The sequence below is a fragment of the Peromyscus californicus genome, unplaced genomic scaffold (assembly GCF_007827085.1).
Source record: "Peromyscus californicus insignis strain IS unplaced genomic scaffold, ASM782708v3 Scaffold_15__1_contigs__length_86483966, whole genome shotgun sequence".
Classification (NCBI taxonomy): domain Eukaryota; kingdom Metazoa; phylum Chordata; class Mammalia; order Rodentia; family Cricetidae; genus Peromyscus; species Peromyscus californicus.
Genome location: NW_026294447.1, coordinates 62593324 through 62613039, shown reverse-complemented (window position 1 = coordinate 62613039; position 19716 = coordinate 62593324). Strand labels below are relative to the sequence as shown.

At 52.3% G+C, this 19716-nt stretch overlaps 1 protein-coding gene across 1 annotated transcript; it reads right to left on the bottom strand.

Annotated features, from left to right (window-relative positions):
• Nucleotides 1–326: 326 nt before the first annotated feature.
• On the bottom strand, nt 327–18648 carry Tedc1 (tubulin epsilon and delta complex 1). Its single transcript, XM_052739157.1, has 8 exons — nt 17836–18648; nt 17655–17733; nt 17021–17223; nt 16643–16792; nt 16182–16280; nt 13052–13138; nt 12520–12699; nt 327–11215 (listed from the first exon to the last, which is right to left on the bottom strand). Exons 1-8 carry the CDS (start codon nt 17968–17970, stop codon nt 10886–10888), a joined length of 1263 nt encoding a protein of 420 aa, XP_052595117.1. The 5' UTR covers nt 17971–18648; the 3' UTR covers nt 327–10885.
• Nucleotides 18649–19716: the final 1068 nt, after the last annotated feature.

The following is a 19716-nucleotide window of genomic DNA, read 5'->3' as shown; positions in this document are numbered from 1 at the left end:
CTGTCTCGAAAAATCCAGAAAAAAAAAATTCAAGGTCGGTCATTTCCCAGGAACCTGGGTATGCACCTGGCCAGAATCTACCTGGCCAATATTTAATTTAAACTTGCTTCAAATTTGGTTAAAAAAATAATAATTTATGGTCATGCCTATGGGGGAAGGTGCATGCCACCAACCTTGATCAGCTGAATTTCATCCAGAGAATCCACACAGCAGAAGGAGCAAACTGACTCCTGCAAGTTGTCCTCTGACCTCCACACACACTGTTGTACATGGACACCCTGTCTTAGTTACGGTTTCTATTGCTGAAGAGACACCACGACCACAGATGCTCTTATAAAGGAAATTTTTAATCGAGGTGGCTCACAGTTTCAGAGGTTTAGTCCATTATCATGATGGAGGGATATGGCAGCATGCAGGCAGACAGGGTACTGGAGAAGGAACTGAGAGATCTATATCTTGATCTGCAGGACACAGGAAGTGAACTGTATGTCACACTGGGCGTAGCTTGAGCATAGGAGACCTCAGAGCCCGCCTCCACAATGTCACACTTCCTCCAACAAGGCCATACCTCCTAGTAGTGCCACTCCCTATGAACAAGCATTCAAACACATGAGTCTATGGGGACCATACTTATTCAAACCACCACACACCCATACACACATAATAAACAAATAAAATGTATTTTAGAAACTCAAGACTGGGGGAGAGGTTATTGAGATGGCTCAGTGGATAAGGACACTTTCTGCCAAGCCTGATGACCTAAGTTTGATCCACAGGACCCATTTGAGAGAAGGACAGGACTAAAATTATCCTCTGTTTAATTATTTATTATTATTATTATTATTATTATTATTATTATTATTATTATTATACATTTTAGTTAGGGTTTTATTGTGGTGAAGAGTCACCATGGCCATGGCAACTCCTTATTTATTTATTTATTTATTTATTTATTTATTTATTTATTTATTTATTTTGGTTTTTTGGGACAGGGTTCCTTTTGTGGCCCTGGCTGTCCTGGAACTCTCTCTGTAGACCAGGCTGGCCTCAAATTCAGAGATCTGCCTGCCTCTGTCTCACAAGTGCTGGGATTAAAGATGTGTACCACTACCACCACCCAGCTTTACCATGGCAACTTTTTTTGACTGTTTCATTTATTTTTTATTTTATGTGCATTGATGTGTCTGTGTGTCAGATCCCCTGGAACTGGAGTTACAGACAGCTGTGAGCTGTCATGTGGGTGCTGGGAATTGAACTCAGGTCCCCTGGCAGAGCAGCCAGCGCTCTTAACCGCTGAGTCCTTTCTCCAGCCCACCACGGCAACTCTTATAAAGGAAAACATTTAATTGGGGCTGGCTTACAGTTTAGAGGTTTAGTCCATTACCATCATGGCAGGAAGCATGGTGGCATGCAGGCAGACATGGTGCTGGAGGAGCTAAGAGTTCTACATGTGGATCCACAGGCAGCAGAAAGAGAGTAACACCGGGCCTGGTTTGAGTATCTGAGACCTTAACGTCCACCCCCTGGTGACACACTTACTCCAACAAAGCAATACCTACTCCAACAAGGCTACACCTCCTAATAATGACAGTCTCTATGAGCCTATGGGGGCCATTTTCATTCAAACTACCACAAATGTATTATTATTAAATGTAAAAAAAAGAAAGAAAGAAAGAAAGAAAGGAAGGGAGAGAGAGAGAGAGAGAGAGAGAGAGAGAGAGAGAGAGAGAGAGAGAGAGAGAAAGAAAGAAAGAAAGAAAGAAAGAAAGAAAGAAAGAAAGAAAGAAAGAAAGAAAGAAAAGAGAATTCAAGACCAATCTCTGTTACGTAGTGAGTTTGAGGCCAGCCTGCATGAAACTCTGTCTCAAAAAACAAACAAATAAAAAAAACTCAGCAACTAAAGGACACCAGATCTCTAATAAGCAGCTCTTTGGAACAGTGGAAACAGATGGGGCATCAATAAATGATACTAAGACAGTTTCCATATTGGAAAAAAAAGTCAAAACTCAAAGAACCAGGGGCTGGAACTGGCTCAGTGAGATTGGAAGTGAAAGCATCGAGGACCTGCGTTCAGATCCCCTGCACCTCCTTCAAGTCAGACACTGTGCCATGTGTCTGCAACCCCAGAGCTAGGGAGGGCAGACAGGTGGATCCTAAGGGCTCACAGCCAGCCAATCTCACCAAAATAGCTGGCTCCAGTTTCAATAACTAAAGTAGCGAGGCTGGAGAGATAGTTCAGCAGTTAAAAGCACTGGCTGCTCTTCCAGAGGTTTTGAGTTCAATTCCCACACCCACATGGGGCTCACAACTGTGTAACTGTAGTCCCAGGGGATCCAATGCCCTCTTCTGGTGTGCTGATGTACATGCAGACAAAACACCCATATACATAAAATAAACCTTAAAAAAAAAAAGTAGAAAGTAATAAAGAAATATTGAAGATAGAGCGACCTCTGGCCTCCACATACACACACCACACAGACACAGACACACATTGAAAACAGATACGACACCAGGTGGTTGTGGTACACACCTTTAATGCCAGCATTAGAGAGGCAGAGGCAAGCAGATGGTGAGTTCAAGGCCAGCCTGGGTTACAGAGCAAGTTCCAGGACAGCTAGGGCCATACAGAGAAAGCCCATCAAGAAGAAGAAATGACTAGTCATTTACTGAAGGAAAGAGCCAGGGGCTGCGGAGATTGCTCAGTGAGTAAAGTGTTTGCGGTATAAACATGAAGACCGGGGTTTGGGTCCCTAGAACACATATAAAAGTCAGGTGGGCATGTTGGCCGGCCTGAAATCCCAGTATGGGGGAAGAAGAGACAGACGAACCCTGGGCAAGCTGTCTTAAACAGACTAGCCAAAAATAGGCAAACTCTGTGTTCAGCAACAAACTCTTCCTCAACATATAAGATGAAGAGTGAGTGGGTAAGGTACTCAACACCAACCTATGTATATGCACCTACCTACACGTGTACACCCCCTACACACACGTGCCTACAGACATACAAAACATGCATACACACATGTACCACACACAGATATACATACCCATAAAGTAAAACCAGAAAACTAAGCAAGTGCATGATATTATACTCAACTTCAGCAATCAAAGAAACACATGAGAGAGAATGACCACTTAACATTCAGTCAATGGCCTACAGAAGCTGAAGCGTACTGAAGGGAATAAGTGATTCCAAGAGGAGCTTGATGGCATCGGGCTGCCACTGTCACCCTGACAAGAGATTATACACCTCACGTCCACTGACCTGATCTGACTGTATAGCCAAGTCACTGTTCCAGAGCAGGACTTTTGTTGCACAAATCCTAAATAGTCTTATAATAAAAACCCGGAGCCAGATAGTGCGGTAAATGCTGAAAGATCAGAGGAAACAAGCCACAGCCGCTTCTCACCTCGCCAACTCCTCAGCCAAAGAGATCCTGTCTCCATGAATCCTCAGACTGAATGCCGCTGAGTCCTCAGCCAAAAAGATTTCATTCCTATCTCCTCCGACCTTACATTCCTTTCTCTGTCCAGGCATATCACTTCCTGTCTCCACCTTCCTACTGCTGGGATTAAAGGGTGTGACTCCCAAGTGCTGGACTAAAGGTGTGTGCCACCACTGCCTGGCTGTTTCTCTTTTAAACTGGATTAATCTCATGTGGTCCAGGGTGGTTTTGAACTCACAAAGATCCAAACAGATCTCTGCCTCCCAAGTGCTAGGATTAAAGGTGTGTGACACCACTGCCTGACCTCTGTGGCTGCTCTGTCCTCTGATATTCAGGCAAGCTTTAGTTCTTAGATTACAAATATCACCACAGACTTTCTCTGGCCTCAGAGAACCAGAGATAGCTTGAGTGTTGGTCTCTGGGAATCAGACAGAGAAATAGGTACACACACCTCACTGGACATGGGATAATGTACTTCAGTCAGAACAAGACTCACAACGTGAGTCTTTTAAGACCTAACAGTGCAGGCAGGGTGGGAAAACACAAAGACTTGTCTTAGCTGGAGCTGCAGTTCCTGAAATGTGTGCTAAGGCATCCCAGGATGCCACAGTGAATTCTCAGGGAACACTGCAAGGCATTTGGGGACAGGGGGATGCTTTGAGACAGTGTCTCAGTGTGTAGCCAGCCCTGGCTGGCCTGGAACTCACTATGTAGACCAAGCTGGCTTGAACTCACAGAGATCCCCATGCCTCAGCCTCCCGAGGCTGGGATTAAAAGTCTGTGCCATCACACTTGGCTATTTTCGTTTTAAGGGAAGGTAACATGGGGATATACGGTCTGTCAGATACCTCCTGAACAACCTGAGAGAGCTCAGGGTTCCAACACTGGGCACTCTCCCTCGGTTACCTCTTTAACAAACTGGGTTGGCAGCCATTGCTGTGATAAGAAAACAAATTCTAGGCAAAAGCCAAAGCAAATTAGAAAGCCCAGATGATACACTCAACCAAATTAAAGCTTGAAAGTGGACCCAGAATCCTTCCAATAAGCAAGTGCATTAAGAACTAAACCAAGGGTTTGTGTCTTTCACTCATTTCCAACTGTAATTTTTTTTTTTTCTTTTGAGACAAGGTCTCATGCATCCCAAACTGGCTCCAACCTGCTATGTGGCCCGAGGACAACTTTTAACTTCTGATTCTCTCGCCTCCACCTTCTGAGTGCTGGAAGTAGACACGTGCCGCCGCATCCAGCTTACCAGGTGCTGGGAACAGAACCCAGGACATACATGCTAGGCAAGAACTCTACCAGCTGAGTTCCAGCTCCACCATTAACTTCCTAGGACAGCTGAGGAATTCCTGTGTTGTCTGACCCAAACACATCAATAGAATGGTTAGGTCTTTCTTTTGTTGGTCTGTGTGTGTTTGTGTGCACATGTACACATGTAGAGGCCAGAGATCAAGACCAGGTGTATTCCAGTTCGGTTCCCCACCTTGTTTTCTGAAACAGGGTCCCACTGAGCCTGCAGCTCACCAATTGACTAGACTGGCCAGCTAGCGAGTGCCTCGGATCCTCTTGTCTCGTTTCTAGTATCTGCTTTAGAGGCATGACTCCAAACCCAGCTTTTCACATGGGTTCTGGGGACCTAAACTCAGGTCGCCACACCTGCATAGCAAACACTTTGCCCACTGAGCCATCTCCCAACCCTCTACTTGACCAAAGGATGTCACCAGGAAACTACTGAGGCACACACGGACACTACTGTGAACAGAGGAAGCTGAGACCTCCAGGCCTGCAACAAACAGCAAGGAGCCGTGGAGGGCAGCTGACCATCACTGCTGTGTCCCTCAGGTGTGTGTGGGTGGGAGGTGACACTGACTCATCTAGTTCCTGGCTCCCTGGCTCCCTTCCCAGGGCTTCGGAGGCCTGACGGTTGTCCCAACCACATTCATTGTCCCTATCACCACATCACATGGTCCCTAGAGTACAATGGTGAGGCAGGGGTAGAGTGGTTTAGGGAAATCTCTGGTCCACAAAGAGGAAGCAGGGTTGCACACAGACCGCACTGGAAGAGTCTGGCCCACACCCTCTCTGAAATCAATAAGAGCTCCCTTGACTGCCAGGCACTGTGGTGCTCTGGCTCGCAGGTCCTTTCTCTTAGGATAAGAGTATGGGTACGACCATCACAAGGCTGGCCTAATCTAACAGTCACTTCCTGCCTGTAAAACCTCAGGTGACACCCCCGTCGGTCCCTCTGACCTCATTTTCCTAGCTACTGCTTGTGGGCAACCAGGGCTCAGGCCTCAGACTTGGATCTTGGCCTCATCCCTCCCAGTGTGGTCCCATCCACACCAGTGTTCTCACCTGTCCTCTAGTCCCAAATTCAATTTGTGTAGCTTAACTGCCTGCCATGCACTCCACTCAAATGTCATGGTGAAGGTACCAAAGCTGGGCACCAGGGCACGGAGGCAGGAGTCGACACTGCTGAGCTTCACTAAGAGCGGATGAGAATGTTGGTTCTGTTGAGTTGTAAGACCCTATTGTAAGTACCCAGTAATTTTTTTTTCCTGCAAATGAGCAAAAGCAGGTATGGGCCACAGACCTTTGAATGGCAGGAAGACCCTTCCTGGAGGACTGGCAGCCTAACGCAGAGAGCTGTCTACCAGGCAGCCGCTTCTCTGAGAGCTGGTGGCACTACTCTCAAAGCAGCTGGCTGTGCTGGACACTATACTATCACTCTGAGAATCTCTGACTCCTAATCCTGTCCCAACTACTCTGTACAACCCCACCCAAGCGAGATCCTGAAGTCATTCTCACTCATGATGGGAAGAGGGATGTCTCCGCAGTAATTCAGCAAGAAGCCAGTGATGTCTGCGCTAGGTCCTCTGCATATACATTAGGGTTGTGTAGCTTGCTCTTGTGGGACTCCCAACAGTGGGGGTGGAGTTGTCTCTGACTCATTTGCTTGCTCGCTCTTGGGACCCTTTTCCTCCTACCCAGTTGCCTCGCACGAGGTATGTGCCTAGTGCTAGTGTAACTTGTCATGCCATGTTTGGTTGATTTCCCCAGAAGGCCTGCTCTTTTCTGAAGGGAAATGGAGAAGTAGATATGGGGGAGAAGGGAAGGGGGGAAGGGACTAGCAGGGTGGAGGGAGAGGAAACTGTGATCAGATTGTAATATATGAGATAATAAATTTTTTTTAAAAAGCCACTGGGGTTGGGGATTTAGCTCAGTGGTAGAGCGCTTGCCTAGCAAGCACAAGGCCCTCAGCTCGGGGATGGGGGGTGGGGGTGTGAGCCAGTGATTGGGAAACTGGGAGCTGTGCTGATTGGTGTAAATAGAATCCTCCCATTAACATGTCCAACATGTCCTACACCCCTCCTGGCTATATAACCAGGCTGCTCAGCCAGGCTGCTCAGCTTTCTCCAGTCCACGGGGAGACATCTGAGATGCCCCCTGGTGCTACCCTAGGCCCAGCAAAGGCTTCCTCAGAATAGTCTTTTATCTACTCCTCAGCAGTGTAGGCTGATCGGGTAACACTCACAGTGGCATCAGTGAGGACAGCAGAACAGAGGTGGAAGGTGATGGGTGACAGACCCAGGCCCGTCACCCAGGCCCGCCACTAGAAGAGGCCTTGGGATTACCCAAGGGTGAGAGCTGCAATGCTACCTTGCACTGCCTGCCTCTACCACTAGCTACTGCTCAGAGCTGAGGCACTGCTGAGTGCTGGGTTGCAGGCAATAATAAGCCAGGGCAAGATTCCTCTAGCCCGAGTGAGCGGCTGGATCTGTCAGTCTCTGGCTCCTGAGGCCTGGACCCATGCACCTCTAGTTCCCAGGGCTTTGAGCCACAAGCTTGAGTCTATCGGTCCATCAGGTTTCAGCACTCATGAGCCAAGGGTTACTAATGCTAGAACTACTCATCTACTCTGATTTCCATGAAGTAAATGACCCTAGCTAGCTAATTGGTTAACAGCAACTGCCAAGGTCCCCATGATTAAACAGGAGCCAGCTTCTCTCCTAAACGACACCTAAACATCTCCTTGGCCAAATTTGGATGTGAACAGGACACAGAAGAGGCTCTCCGTGTCCACACAGGTACACATGGTCCTGACCTGCTTGCCCAGGTTGAATGACCCACACCATGAGGACAAAGCTACATACAGCATCTTCACGTGATGCTGCTGTCTGGAGTTATGATTTTTCTTTATAAGGCAAGGTTGATATACCCAAAAACCAGATGTGATATACATGTTATGAATCTATAAAGTCAATGTTCAAGAAGCCCTCAGCAGACCTCTCCAGCACCCACACCTCCCCTTGCTCCAGCACATTCTATGAATGAGGTTATTGTGCGGGTCTTTTTCTGGCCAATTTATGTCTGGGTTTTGTCTTCTGGTACTAGGTACATCTTCAGTCTTGTTTTATTATTTATTTTACGGCCTTGTTAAATGTCATACTGAAATATGGGGTTCTTTTTCTCTTTTCTTTTTGGCTTTTGAGACAGGATTTCTCTGTGTAACAGGTGTGGTTGTCCAGGAACTTGCTTTGTAGACCAAACTGGCAAACTCAAGAGACCTGCCTGCCTCTGCCTCCCCAGTGCTGGGACTAAAGGCATGCATCACACCTCATGTAGCTTCAAGACAGTTTTTACATTCAGGATTGCATCATCCTTGGCTTCTCACAGGGTTGTAGGCATTTCTGGTTCCTGGAGTTATGCAGGCATTTCTGATTCCTGAAGTTATGCACGCTGTTACAGGGTGGTCCCTGCCAGGCCTTTTGTGCACATACCATTAATTCTCTGGGACAGACCCAGAAGTGGTTCTTCCAATCCATTGAGAGCAGTCCTTTACCAACCCAAGGCAGTGTCTTAGCACACCCTTCCAGCCCGTAGCAGAAGCCTTCTTCCCTTTCACCTGGTTGCCATGAAGATGGCATTCGGCCTACTTATCAGGCATTCTCGGTTCCTGTCTTACACTCAGCTGTCTTTCATGATTGATATCCTGTTGCTCATCTCTATACCAAACCATTTACAAATGTAGCTAACACTCCCAGCCAAACTGTCTCCCTCACCAACACCCCCAACCAAGAAGATGGAGACGGAATCCAAATTCACACAAGATAGACAAGTGTTCTACCACCGGGACACATCCTATCATATCATCTTTTAATAAACAGAAATTTCTAGCTTTGATAAGAGTTGAAATCACCAAACTTCCCCTCATAGTCAGCATATTTTGGTGTCAGGAAACCACCTCTGGTATTCCCCACGACCTCAAGCAATGGGGGGGCTTGTCTTCGCATACTAGGTTCCCTTGGGTGGGAACCCAAGAAACAGATGGCATGTCCTCGCTGGTTTCAGAGCAGGGCCCACTGTCCCCCTGCTGGCCTCCAATGTGCCGTGGGTGGCCAGATCTTTAGTGTTTGTGTCAAGTACTAGATTTTCCTGACCTTAAGATCAGGTTGGGGGTGTTAGGGACAATGTGACCACTCTTCCTCAAAGTCAGGGAGGAGAGTGTCGGTCAGGTGGCCCATAACGCCCAGTCTGTTAGGCTGCAGGTAAAGGACCCTGGAGCACCATACATCATCAATTTGTGAGCTTGCCCTAGGACTTCAGGGTCCACCAAGGATGTGGTCAATTGACACTTGGTTCTACTCCTACTTGACTGTGTGGGAGCTCAGGACACAGAACAGTGAGACCACCAATGTGAGCTATTTCAAGCCCTTATATGTGGAAAAACTGGTACTGAAGTCCTTCCCAAGTGACAATGTCTAACAACTTGACCAAGAATGGGTCCCATGGTTGAGCCCCCAAGAGGCTCTTTCCTTGACATGGCCCTCAGACCCTTGAGTCCCACAGAGACAAACAATGCATTCGTGTACACGGAATTCTGACTGGAAATGATTAACTCTGCCGAACAAACAGAGAAGTGACAGCTGGGAGCACTGATCTGCATTTGGATTTTTTTTTCCCCTGAGACAGGGCTTCTCTGTGTAGCCCTGGCTGTCTGGAACTCGCTCTGTAGACCACACTGGCCTCAAACTTACAGAGATCCCTCTGCCTCTGCCTCCCAGGTGCTGGGATTAAAGACATTCACTGCCACCACCCAGCTGAATTTAGATTTTTTTTTTTTTTTTTTTTTTGGTTTTTCGAGACAGGGTTTCTCTGTGTAGCTTTGCGCCTTTCCTGGAACTCGCTTTGGAGACCAGGCTGGCCTCGAACTCACAGAGATCCGCCTGGCTCTGCCTCCCGAGTGCTAGGATTAAAGGCGTGCGCCACCACCGCCCGGCACATTTAGATTTTTTAAGGTCAAGTTCCAAAGGGCCACTGGAAATCCTATAGCAGGGCAGTTTTCAGAGGCAGGAAGCATAAGCGGACTTGTTTATAGCCCAAATCAAGGCCAGAAGGTACAGCAGAGGCCCAGCAGCAGGCAGGAGGATCCAGTGAGTCTAGGAGCTACCATCACGAAAGTTAGGAAGGACCTGTTAGACACTGGTCCTCCAGAAGTGTGCTAGGAACAGTCACTGGGACAAACTAGCATGGTATCCTGCCTCCAGGGCCAGAGGCCACCTGCACCAGAACTGTCACCCCAGACGTGAGCTGTCACTCTTACCACACACTAGGCAAGCAGGAAAACCCCGAGACAATGTTCTAGTTGAGCGTCCAAGGTGCCCAGGGTCTGGTAGTGGCCTCAGGCCTGAGCTACCAGGAGGCTAGAGGTTGCCTAGTGGGACCTACCACCTGTCCAGTGTCTGGTCAGAGTTTGGAGCTGGGGATAGGAAGGAAAGCAGGGCTAGAGACCACGGGACCAGCCTGAGCCCGCTGGCTGGGAGAAGCCTGGGCTAGGAGAGCCATCCCACCAGGCTGTGGGTACATCCTGGACACAGGCCGCTTTGTGAGACCTGAGCTTGCCTGGCAGCCTTCAGAACAAAGGCCTTTCTGTCTACACTGCAGCTTCCCTCCTCCTCTCCCCCAGGCAGAGCCCCCAGGGCCCCCATCCAGCTCCCCACCACACACACACACCAGGCACAGCCATGGCCCAGTACAGGAGGCGTCCAGCCAGAGTCTAAGAAGGAGGTGCAGGGAAACAACCAGGGCCGTTCCACTCAGGGGAGGCCCAATACCTCCTGCACTGTGGGGCATGTGTGATCTCAGCACGGTGCCAACCATGCACCACCTACATCCCAGTGTCCCAAGAGGAAGTTAAAGGGACAGTGGAAGAGGGCAGCAGCCTGGTGTCCCCAGAGACAGCTCTACCATGTATATACAGGTCCCCTCCAAACGTCTCAGGAGGACCAGCCTATGGTGACTCCAAAACTGTAGACAGAAAGGGCTCTGGCCCTGGAAAGAATACATGGCCCGGACCTCTGCTCCCATGCCAGCCCCAGTCTGTTCCTCTGAGACCCTACAAAGCCCTCTACACAAGTGGGCACATCTTGAGGTCCTCAGTGTCCAGGAGCCAGAATCCAAATCAATCCAGGCAGAGCACTAGCCATCCTGGCCAGCTCCTGCCGACACTGATTCTGCAGCTGATGCAGCACTTTGGTCAGACAGGCCTCCTGGGCGCTCAGTGTCCTGATCACCTCGGCTGCCTGCAGGCCTTGGGGCCTTGGTGACTCATCCTTACATCTCACCAGTCGATGGGGTCTTTGTGGCTGGACAGGGTTACTGGATGGCTCCCAGGACCCCTGCAGGGCGACCAACTCCTGTTCGACAGCCTCCTGCAAGGCCTTCCTTGTGGTGCTCCACTCTGGCCCCTGACCTAGGCCTCCAATCTGTATAAAAGAAGATACAGAGGCTCCTGAGCCAAGGGCAGCTCTGTTCCCAGGATGACAGGTCCAGGTGCTCCCAATAACCTCGCAACTCGAGAGCTCTAAGACAAGGTATTAGCCCATGCATCATTTCCACCATAGAAAGCCAGGCCACGCCGGAACCAGTACAGAAGGCCTGGCTAGCCCAAAAATGTTTCACCCTCACAAAGCCCCTAAAACCCATGCCAGCAGCAGCTGGGACACAGGGACCCAAAACTCAGGGCATCAGGATCCCTAACCTCAACCTCCAGGGCTCCTGTCTCAGGCCTGCTAGCTGCAGGACCGCTGGGCAGTTTCTAGCCCACCACGTGCCTTAAGGCCCTTTGGAACTCAAAGGAAGACTCCCAAGGACACCCACTACTCCAGGGGTCAGTGCAGCGTCCCCCACCACCCTGTTCCACCTTTCCCCTTCCTGCTGCTGTCCAGGAGCGGAGCACATGACTTGCCCTGACCCAGGGGACGCAGGGTACTCCCTCTAACCCTTAGGGTAGTCCCCATCCAAAGACCCTGTGGGCAGCAGGCCTGGGGTGAAGACCACACTGATGAGGGCTTCCCAGCCACTAACCCACTCCAAAGACCCCAGAAAGCTACCTTGAGTCCTGGGCGCTATGCTGAATGGACTCTGCCCTCACTGTTCTAAAAAAACAAACATGACCCAGGATAAAAGCAGGCCGCACTCCTGGGGTAGTAGTTGCTGTGGGAGAGGGGAGGAGACCTCTGGCTCAACCACAGCCTCCTCAGTCTGTGGCATGCCAGCCTCTCTCGGATGGATAGTGTGGGAACACGGAGGATGCCCCCGATTTCGAGGAGAGCTTCAAGGAAGAGCTTAAGGGCGGCCTGCCTGCAGCTAACATTAAAATGCTTCCCAAAAGGAGAACTGACAGACATGGCAGTGAACGATGTAAGCTACCAGGCACAGCTGGGGAGGGCCGCTGGGCAGGGGCTGTGTGGCTGACCAATAGGCAGTGTGCACGGAACGGGGATACAAGGACAGGCACTGCTGCACAGGGTTGCCCACCTCTCTGTGGGAGACCCTGGACAAAGTCTGAAGGTGGCAGTGAAGGACGGCAGGATCCCTTCCCTGCAGCCCCCTGCTGTTGGAATTTGCTGTCCAAGTGTATCGCCATCCAATTTAATCCAAATAAGTAGAGTAATTCATCTAGAGACTTAGTCAAATGGTTAACCCAGTCTGGGGGGTGGGGGCAGTAAGAGGCAGGGCGGGAGGATGGGTCGGGAAGGGTGGGCGAAGCAGCTGCCTAGGAGCTCACCTGGGCTTCCCATGCCGCCCGCCGGGTCTCAGTCACTTCCCGCAGCTCCTCCTGCAGGGCCTGTAACTCTTGCTTTACCAGCTCCAGCTCACTAAGCCCGCGTTCAGAGATCATGGGCAGGACTGTGGGCTGGGAGGTCACAGCAGGACTCTCCGACAAACAGGCATCCAGAACTGTATCCTGCAGAGACCCCGGTGAGATGGTCAGGGACAAGCCCAGGTTTCAAGTGGGGACAGAAGACGCAGGGGTAATGGGGCAGTGGTAGCATTCCCAGGTCCTACTGTGGACAGGGCAGCTCCTTAGCACGCCAGGGAGCACAAAAACCAGATCTCTGGGAGAACGAGGAGTAAGGACCAGCAATATGAGGCCTCCACTGAGGACCAGCAGATGTCCTGAGCAGAGCATCCCTTGGAGTCCTCCATCTTCCATCTTCCAAACTCTACCACCAATGAGCCTGGGACTCCTGGCCAGGGCCGGGGTAGGGGAGTGGGGGGGAGTGGGGGGGAGGGCGGGACAGGGAAGACTTCCTCACCATCCACTGCCAGAAGACCAGCTCACAGTGCCGCCACTCCAGAGCTGCCCCCAGGCGCATGTTCTCAATCTCCAGTGTCTGCAGAAGCTAGAGAAAAAGACACAGCTGGGCCAGACTGCCCACTGACCACCTCCTGAGCCAAGCTCTAGTCCAGGGGCCTTTGACCAGGGTGCTCTGCCCAATATTCCACTGACTAGAGGCTGTCCCAAAGGCTGCGTAAATGAGAAGGCCCAAGGCTAGGGAGGCCTCTGAGCCGTCCCATGTAACTTTGGGAAACCCCAAAGGTAAGGAAGAGTTTTTAAGTGATGGGGATTTGTGCATAGGACAGGGGCATGGGACGGAGATGAGACATGCATAAAAGGGAAGGACAGGGCCAGACCAGAAGATAACCTCTGCCTTCCCTCCCTCAGCAGAGCAAAGCCTGCTAGTCTTGCACTAACCATTGTGCATCAGAGACAGAGCAATCCCCATACTCTGATCTCCCCTTCCTACGGAACATCCACCGACTGGCTTAGCGCCAGAAGCCACTAGCTCCTTGTCTCCCTCCCTTCTAAACACAGATCACCCAACACACCTGACCCTCCTAGAAGACAAAACGCTTAGTAATCTGTAAACTGAGGTGCCGTTGTCTAGTCAGAGGCCCAACCCACACAGAACGTAAGTGCTCCCCTCTTGACACCTGTATGGGGGACCCAGAGAGAGGACCCCTGCAGAAGACAGCACATGCCAAGCCCTCTGGACCTAAGACCCCACCCCACCCCTGGCTCCACAGAGAATGCAAGAAGGGTCCATGGCCTAAGAACCTGGGGAGAGACCTGAATGCTGGCCAAGGCCGGGCCAACGGGACAAGCACAAGAGAGACAGGGGCATCAGAGCTGCCACTTAGCCATGGAAGAGGTGGGAGAGTGGTGAGAGATGTAAGGAACCAGACCAGGGTGAGGAGGGCACAAGCACCAAAGGGCAAAGATCCAACCACAGGCAAAAGGCACCGAAACACACCATTAGAAGGGCAGGTAAGACAGCCTCTAAGAACAGTCCCCAGGAGGCTCAGTGCCCCTAGACTGTGGGGTGTGGGTGTGATGGAGGAGCAAGTAAGGCCCTTCACCTTCCCATGCTCCACCCTCAATTCTGCATTCTCCTGATGCAGCCCCCTCCCTGAACCTCCTCCCCAGCAGGAACAAGGACACAGAGGGTGCAAACAGAAGGCCGTGGACTCCACAGCGACCAAGGGAACTGACTAGTGATGCAGCAACATTCCGGAAACTTCTGGGACCTGTCTGTGGGTGGACCAGATCCAGGTTTTAGCCGGCACCCCAACAAACACATGGACAGAAGCTGATCTGTGGCCTTGGTCCACCTAACCACTGCTGTCCAGTCCTGTATCAGCAGAGACCAGATTCTGAGACACCCCTAGAGTGGCCCCACAGCCAAGTCCTAGGCAGTGCCAGACCGAGCATGGCAGGCCTTTGTTATGATCCAAGGGGTTCAGATCCAAAACAGCAGGATCTCCATGACACAGGACAACAACAGGATATCCAAGAGGAACCACAGTGAGAGCCCACTATCAGTGGTTAGCAGAAACCAGAGGCCTCGAGCCAGACCAATGACTCCAGGCAACGAACACTTGCAAGTAAAGATGAATGGACTAAAGGGTAAGCTGTGTGACTCAGCGGACCACACCACAGCCTCCACGGTGAGATTCTTCTTCTTTTTTGTTTTTGTTTGGTTTGGTTTGGTTGGTTGATTTGGTTTTTGGTTTTTCTTTTAAATTTGGTTTTGATATGAGGGGGGAGGTTGCAAGGGCAGAGGGCAGATTTGAAGAGACAAGATCAGTGGGATCAGAATGCATGATGTGAAATCCACAAAGAACAAAAGTAAAAAAATAAAAGGTGTCAGAGCCAAGGGCACATACGGACCTTCAAACGTTGTCTCAGCCCCTCAAGGTCTGGCCCAGCCCCGCATTTATCCAGGGATACAGGTCCAGCTGGTACCAATGGCCAGACACTTTACCAGGTGAGTACTCTTGGCTCATAGCAGGGCATAACAAATCACCCAGAGCACAGAAGCCCAGATCTGGAATCTGCCAACTAGCCTTGTGATATGAGCCTCGGAAGACAACAGAAACCATGGAAACCAGCGTTCTAGCTATCTGTCCCTCACCCCATGATCCTCCAGTCCCACCTGCCTGGCCATAGGACAGGCCTTTGATAAGGTGAGGAGTCCAGTCTTGGGCTGCAGAAGGAAGAGGCAAAGAAAGGAGCTGGGCCTGGAAGAAGGGGTCATCCAACCTGAGCTCCAGCTCAGTTGCAATACATGCCCGATGCCAACGGCCAGCCAACCACTTGGGATGGTCTATAGTCCAGCCCCTAAGTGATGACCAGTGCTAGACCTGTCCTGTAAACCTCAGAGATAAGCTGACCAGAAGGAAGAAACCAGTGATAGATAGTTTCTATGTGGGAGGAACTGAATATCCTGGGAGAAGCTGGGGATGGGGCCAACACTGGCACTCTTCTCAGCCTCAGACAGAAGGCAATGTCTGCCTGAGGCCACTTCATCACTGGGTCTCAAGGCCTGCGATCCTCCAGGTCTGTGTTAAGATTTAGGTCTATCTGGGAACATCAGGAGCCCATTGCCTAGGGCAGTCATGCTTGGAAAGAACCAAATGTCCCCTAGGCAACAGAGCAGGACCGAGGCCTACAAATATCCAGGGCCTGTACATCGATCTACCTCAGTAGACTTCCCCACACAGACCCCTGAGTCTAGCCCCAGGCTCTGAAGAGCAGCTATCCCCACTCATACTCGGCCTTTAAACACCTCCAGCTACAACAGGGAGAGCTGGTAGCTCGTTTCAGACCTGAGATCACTGTTCCTCCAATCCAGTGGTCCCCTCCTGGACACCGTATCCCTCCGACCCTGACCATGCTGGACAAATAACAGACACACACAACACCTAGTCTGCCTTCCTGGATAGGTGGGCGATCAACGGGACAGGGACAATCCTAAGGGACACACTGGTCACCCACAAATACCCAGAGACATAGAAGTCAAAGCCTAACACCAACCCAGGTGCTCCCCAACAGACCACACCCCACCATGGCAACACCCACTCCAGCACCCTGCCAACCCTCACCTGCTGGCTGCTCTCTGGGTCTCTGAGCATCTCTGTTTCAGCCACAGAAAGATGGCCAAGGCTCTGTTGGCTGTGACATCCACGGGTGTACAGGTGGATCTGTAACAAGTAACGCAACCAGACTGAGGAGCCACGCCCCAGCAAGACTTCTCTTAGCTGGACACAGGCACTTTCAGAGACCACTCATAGCCACAAAGGACAGAGCTGGGCTCAGGGTGTAATGCTGGGGCTGGGGAGCTGCAGAGAGAGGGGCACTAGACAATTTCACTGAGGGCCTCCACACCTTGCTCACCAGGACACAGGCAAAGCAGGGTCCTGCCCTGCTTGTAAAGGTGAGACTTAACCTAAAGGCCAGAGTTGAGGGAAGCCCAGCAGCCCAGTGAGCCAATAGCGGTGACAGCGATGGACCACAGGGAAAGGCAGCCTGGGGCACAGTGCGAAGAGCCATGTGTCTGGACTACCTTGCTGAGGAGGGTACACTGTTCCTGCTGACTGGAGATCAGGCGTCGCCACCTAAACCGCAGCTTTCCCATCAGCCATTCCACTAGTCGGAGATCCACCGGACTCTCTGTTTCCACATGGGGTGCAGGATGACCAGGGCTGGCCAGGACCTCATAATGGAGAGAGAACAAGAGTCAGCCCTGCTATACACCCCATCTCATCCTAACGGAAGGACCAGGACAAGGAGTTATGCTGCTAGCACAGGATCAAGCCTCTATATCCTCAGCCGGGAAGCTGGATGAGCCTTTTTGAGGACTGCACCAAGGGCAGATACCATGTGACTTGGGATGGGGGTTTCTGGGCAAAGCTGGGCTGAGACACCCTCACTACATACTCACCTCACACTGGGGCAACTGATCACCCAACTGCACACGGGTCTGGGCAAGCAGCTGCTCAAGCAAAGGTCCTCGTGCCAGGAGCCAGGACAGGGCCAGCAGCAGTTCCCGGCTTCCCTGAGAATTGCCCGCAGGAAACTGTACCAGCGCAGACCTGGGGTAGCCTTGGGAGCCCAGTGCTGACTTCACCACACGGGCTTGGGCCTCTGGAATAGGAAATCGCCAGCTCACGGGGTGCCAACTTGGAGATGTCCCCTGGATCCTTCCGGGGACCTGGGAGCACCCCTAAGCTGAGAACCCGCTCAGAGTGAACAAAGGAGGCCCAGGAGGCTGGATTTCTGTGATGGGTTGGCTCAGGGTCTAGCCAGTCTCAGAGCCACGGCTAGCCAGGTGAGCAAGGGAAAAAGGGTAATGGAAACCGGGGCTCAAAGAAGTGGGCGGGCTGGAGCTGTCAGCGAGAGGGGGAGGGGCGGGTGCCTGCACTAAGGGGGCATTCGAGTTGAATAAAGAGGGGCAGACAAAGGAGGAGCTTTAATGGGGCGGGACTTACTGAGTTAGGGCAGAACTGGGTCGACCGAGTTGGGGGAGTGGAAACAAGGGCCTTGGGGGCGTGGCTCACTGAGAGGCCCCGGCTTACCTGGAGCAAGGTCGGTCAAGGTATTGTTTGCAGCAAGCGGTGAGAGCACTCGGAAGAGAAGCTGCCAGAGCACTGGAGCCTGCAGCGAAGGAGTTTGTAATCAGCGGATATCAAGGTATCACCTACGTCGGCCCAGGACAAGGCCTTCCCCGCCCCCGGCCGCCTACCCTGGTAGCCTCACCGCCTCTGGACGGTCAAACTTTGCGCGGCGGAAGATTTCGGGGCTGGGCCCAGCGGGCAGGGACCGACTCAGCGCAGCGATAGCCTCAGGCAAGGCCTTGGCCGCCCCTTCCACCCGGCGCCTCCGCCGCCCCATGCAGCCAGCACCAGGCAGTCTCGGATCTCCCGCCCGGCTGGCCAGGATCAGCGACCAATCACGGCTTGGGCTGGGACCCGCCTTCTCCGCCAGGTCCAATGAGCGGTGGCCCTGGCGTTTGAGTGCCTACCAGTCTATCCCGTAGGCAGGCACTTCCGGGGTCCGGTTGGGAGGGGCCTTGGGTTTGCCAACTCCGCCGACTTTGGAACTCACCAATCAGCACCTCCAGCTGCCAACCTCCTAGCAACCTCCCAGGTAGCGCGGGGCTGGAGGGCGCGCATGCGCCCGAGTGTCCCCTGGAGGCGCGGAGGAAGAAGTACGGCTCCACCCAAACACGGAGGCAGGGTCTCCGCGGAGCCGCGCAGGAGCGCGCCGCCAGGGGGCGTCAGGGACCCGCGAGGAGGAGACGCCGAGCCCTGCAAACTGGGTGGGGAGTTCCGGGGGCCACGTCGCCAGAAGTCTCCTGAGAATGCCATCCTCCCTCTCATGTACAGCCCCAGACCTCCTTGTCCCCATTTTCATCCTCCCTCCAGCCACCAGAAGACGAAGCTTTTGAGGGAAATTCTCCACTTTAGATAAGGGTGCGGCCACCTCCTTTAAGGTTGAACTTAAGTTTCGCGCACTACAGGGTCAATCCCGGTAAGCCGTGAGAACCCTGCAAGGAAAAAATGTGGAAGTACGTACACAGCAGCTCCACGACAATGGCAGAATGAACCCAGAGTCCAACCCGGCGAGCGGGGGAAGACGCCCGCACCTCAAGCAGACAGGAATTGTGCTCAGCAATGGGCATGAGGCTGCTACGTGGCCACAACCTTTACCAGAACAGGCTCTGTAGGAAACCGGGGACGAGAGGGCACATTAAGTGCTCCTGTGCGTGTGGAGGAGGGCCGGACAAAGACCGGACGCTGCCTACGGGGATCCAGGGACGCGCCGGCAGGCGGCGAAAGGCTGGGCGGACTGTGGGGGCGGGGGCCTGTACGCTCGAGCGGGCACAAGCTAAGCTTTGTGCGCTCGATGTCACCAGAAATAACTGAGACAGTGGACAGTACTATGTGTGCTCTACATCTCAATAAAGCCGGGAAAGAGGCAGGTGGAGAAGGTGCGGTGCGGAAGAGGAAACTGAGGTGAGAGGGAGGGGCAAAGGACTCTAGACACCTGCCACCTTAACCGCGTCTGCAGGATGGCCACGCCCTCCGGAAGTGCCGGACCGTTGGCCCACCTTTACCTTAACCTCCCCTGTGTGCCTGCTCCCCGCTTTACTCCCTCATATGACATCTTGCTGCAGACTTTTCCTCGCTCATCTGGGTGCCTTCGGCTGCCCTGCCTCGGGGTGTCCTTCCTGGGCCCTTGCCAAGCAGCTAGGGCTGCTGGTGCCAAATGGCCAAGCCCAGTTAGACTCTACCTGCTCCTGCCGCCCCGGGTCTAGGCCTTGCTTCTGCACACCCTCACACTCGCAGCGCGCTGCAACCTTAATTAAACACAAAGACCGCGCAATGTTGGCTATGGTGCCAAGGAACTCCTGATACACCCTTAAGGAGCCCTTTGCCTCTCAAAGCCTCTTTGCAATATTATGCACTTGCCCCGCCTGATCTGCTCGTTCCCACAGGCCTCAGGTTGCTGAGAGTTCACCCCAAGGATGCCCCAGTTGGGAGACATGGAGCTGGGTGCAGGGGGCTGCGATTATGAGGAAGACAGGGTCCTCCAGGGTGAGAGACAACAGGGGAAAGAGAGCTTCTGCCCGTCTCC

Coding starts and splice junctions, on each gene's coding strand:
- Tedc1 (XM_052739157.1), bottom strand. CDS start 17,970: ATGGGGCGGCGGAGGCGCCGGGTGGAAGGGGCGGCCAAGGCCTTGCCT. Junction 16,793..17,020: donor ATCAGTTGCCCCAGTGTGAG/GTGAGTATGTAG, acceptor CTCCATTATGAG/GTCCTGGCCAGCCCTGGTCA. Junction 16,281..16,642: donor AGTGTACCCTCCTCAGCAAG/GTAGTCCAGACA, acceptor TACTTGTTACAG/ATCCACCTGTACACCCGTGG.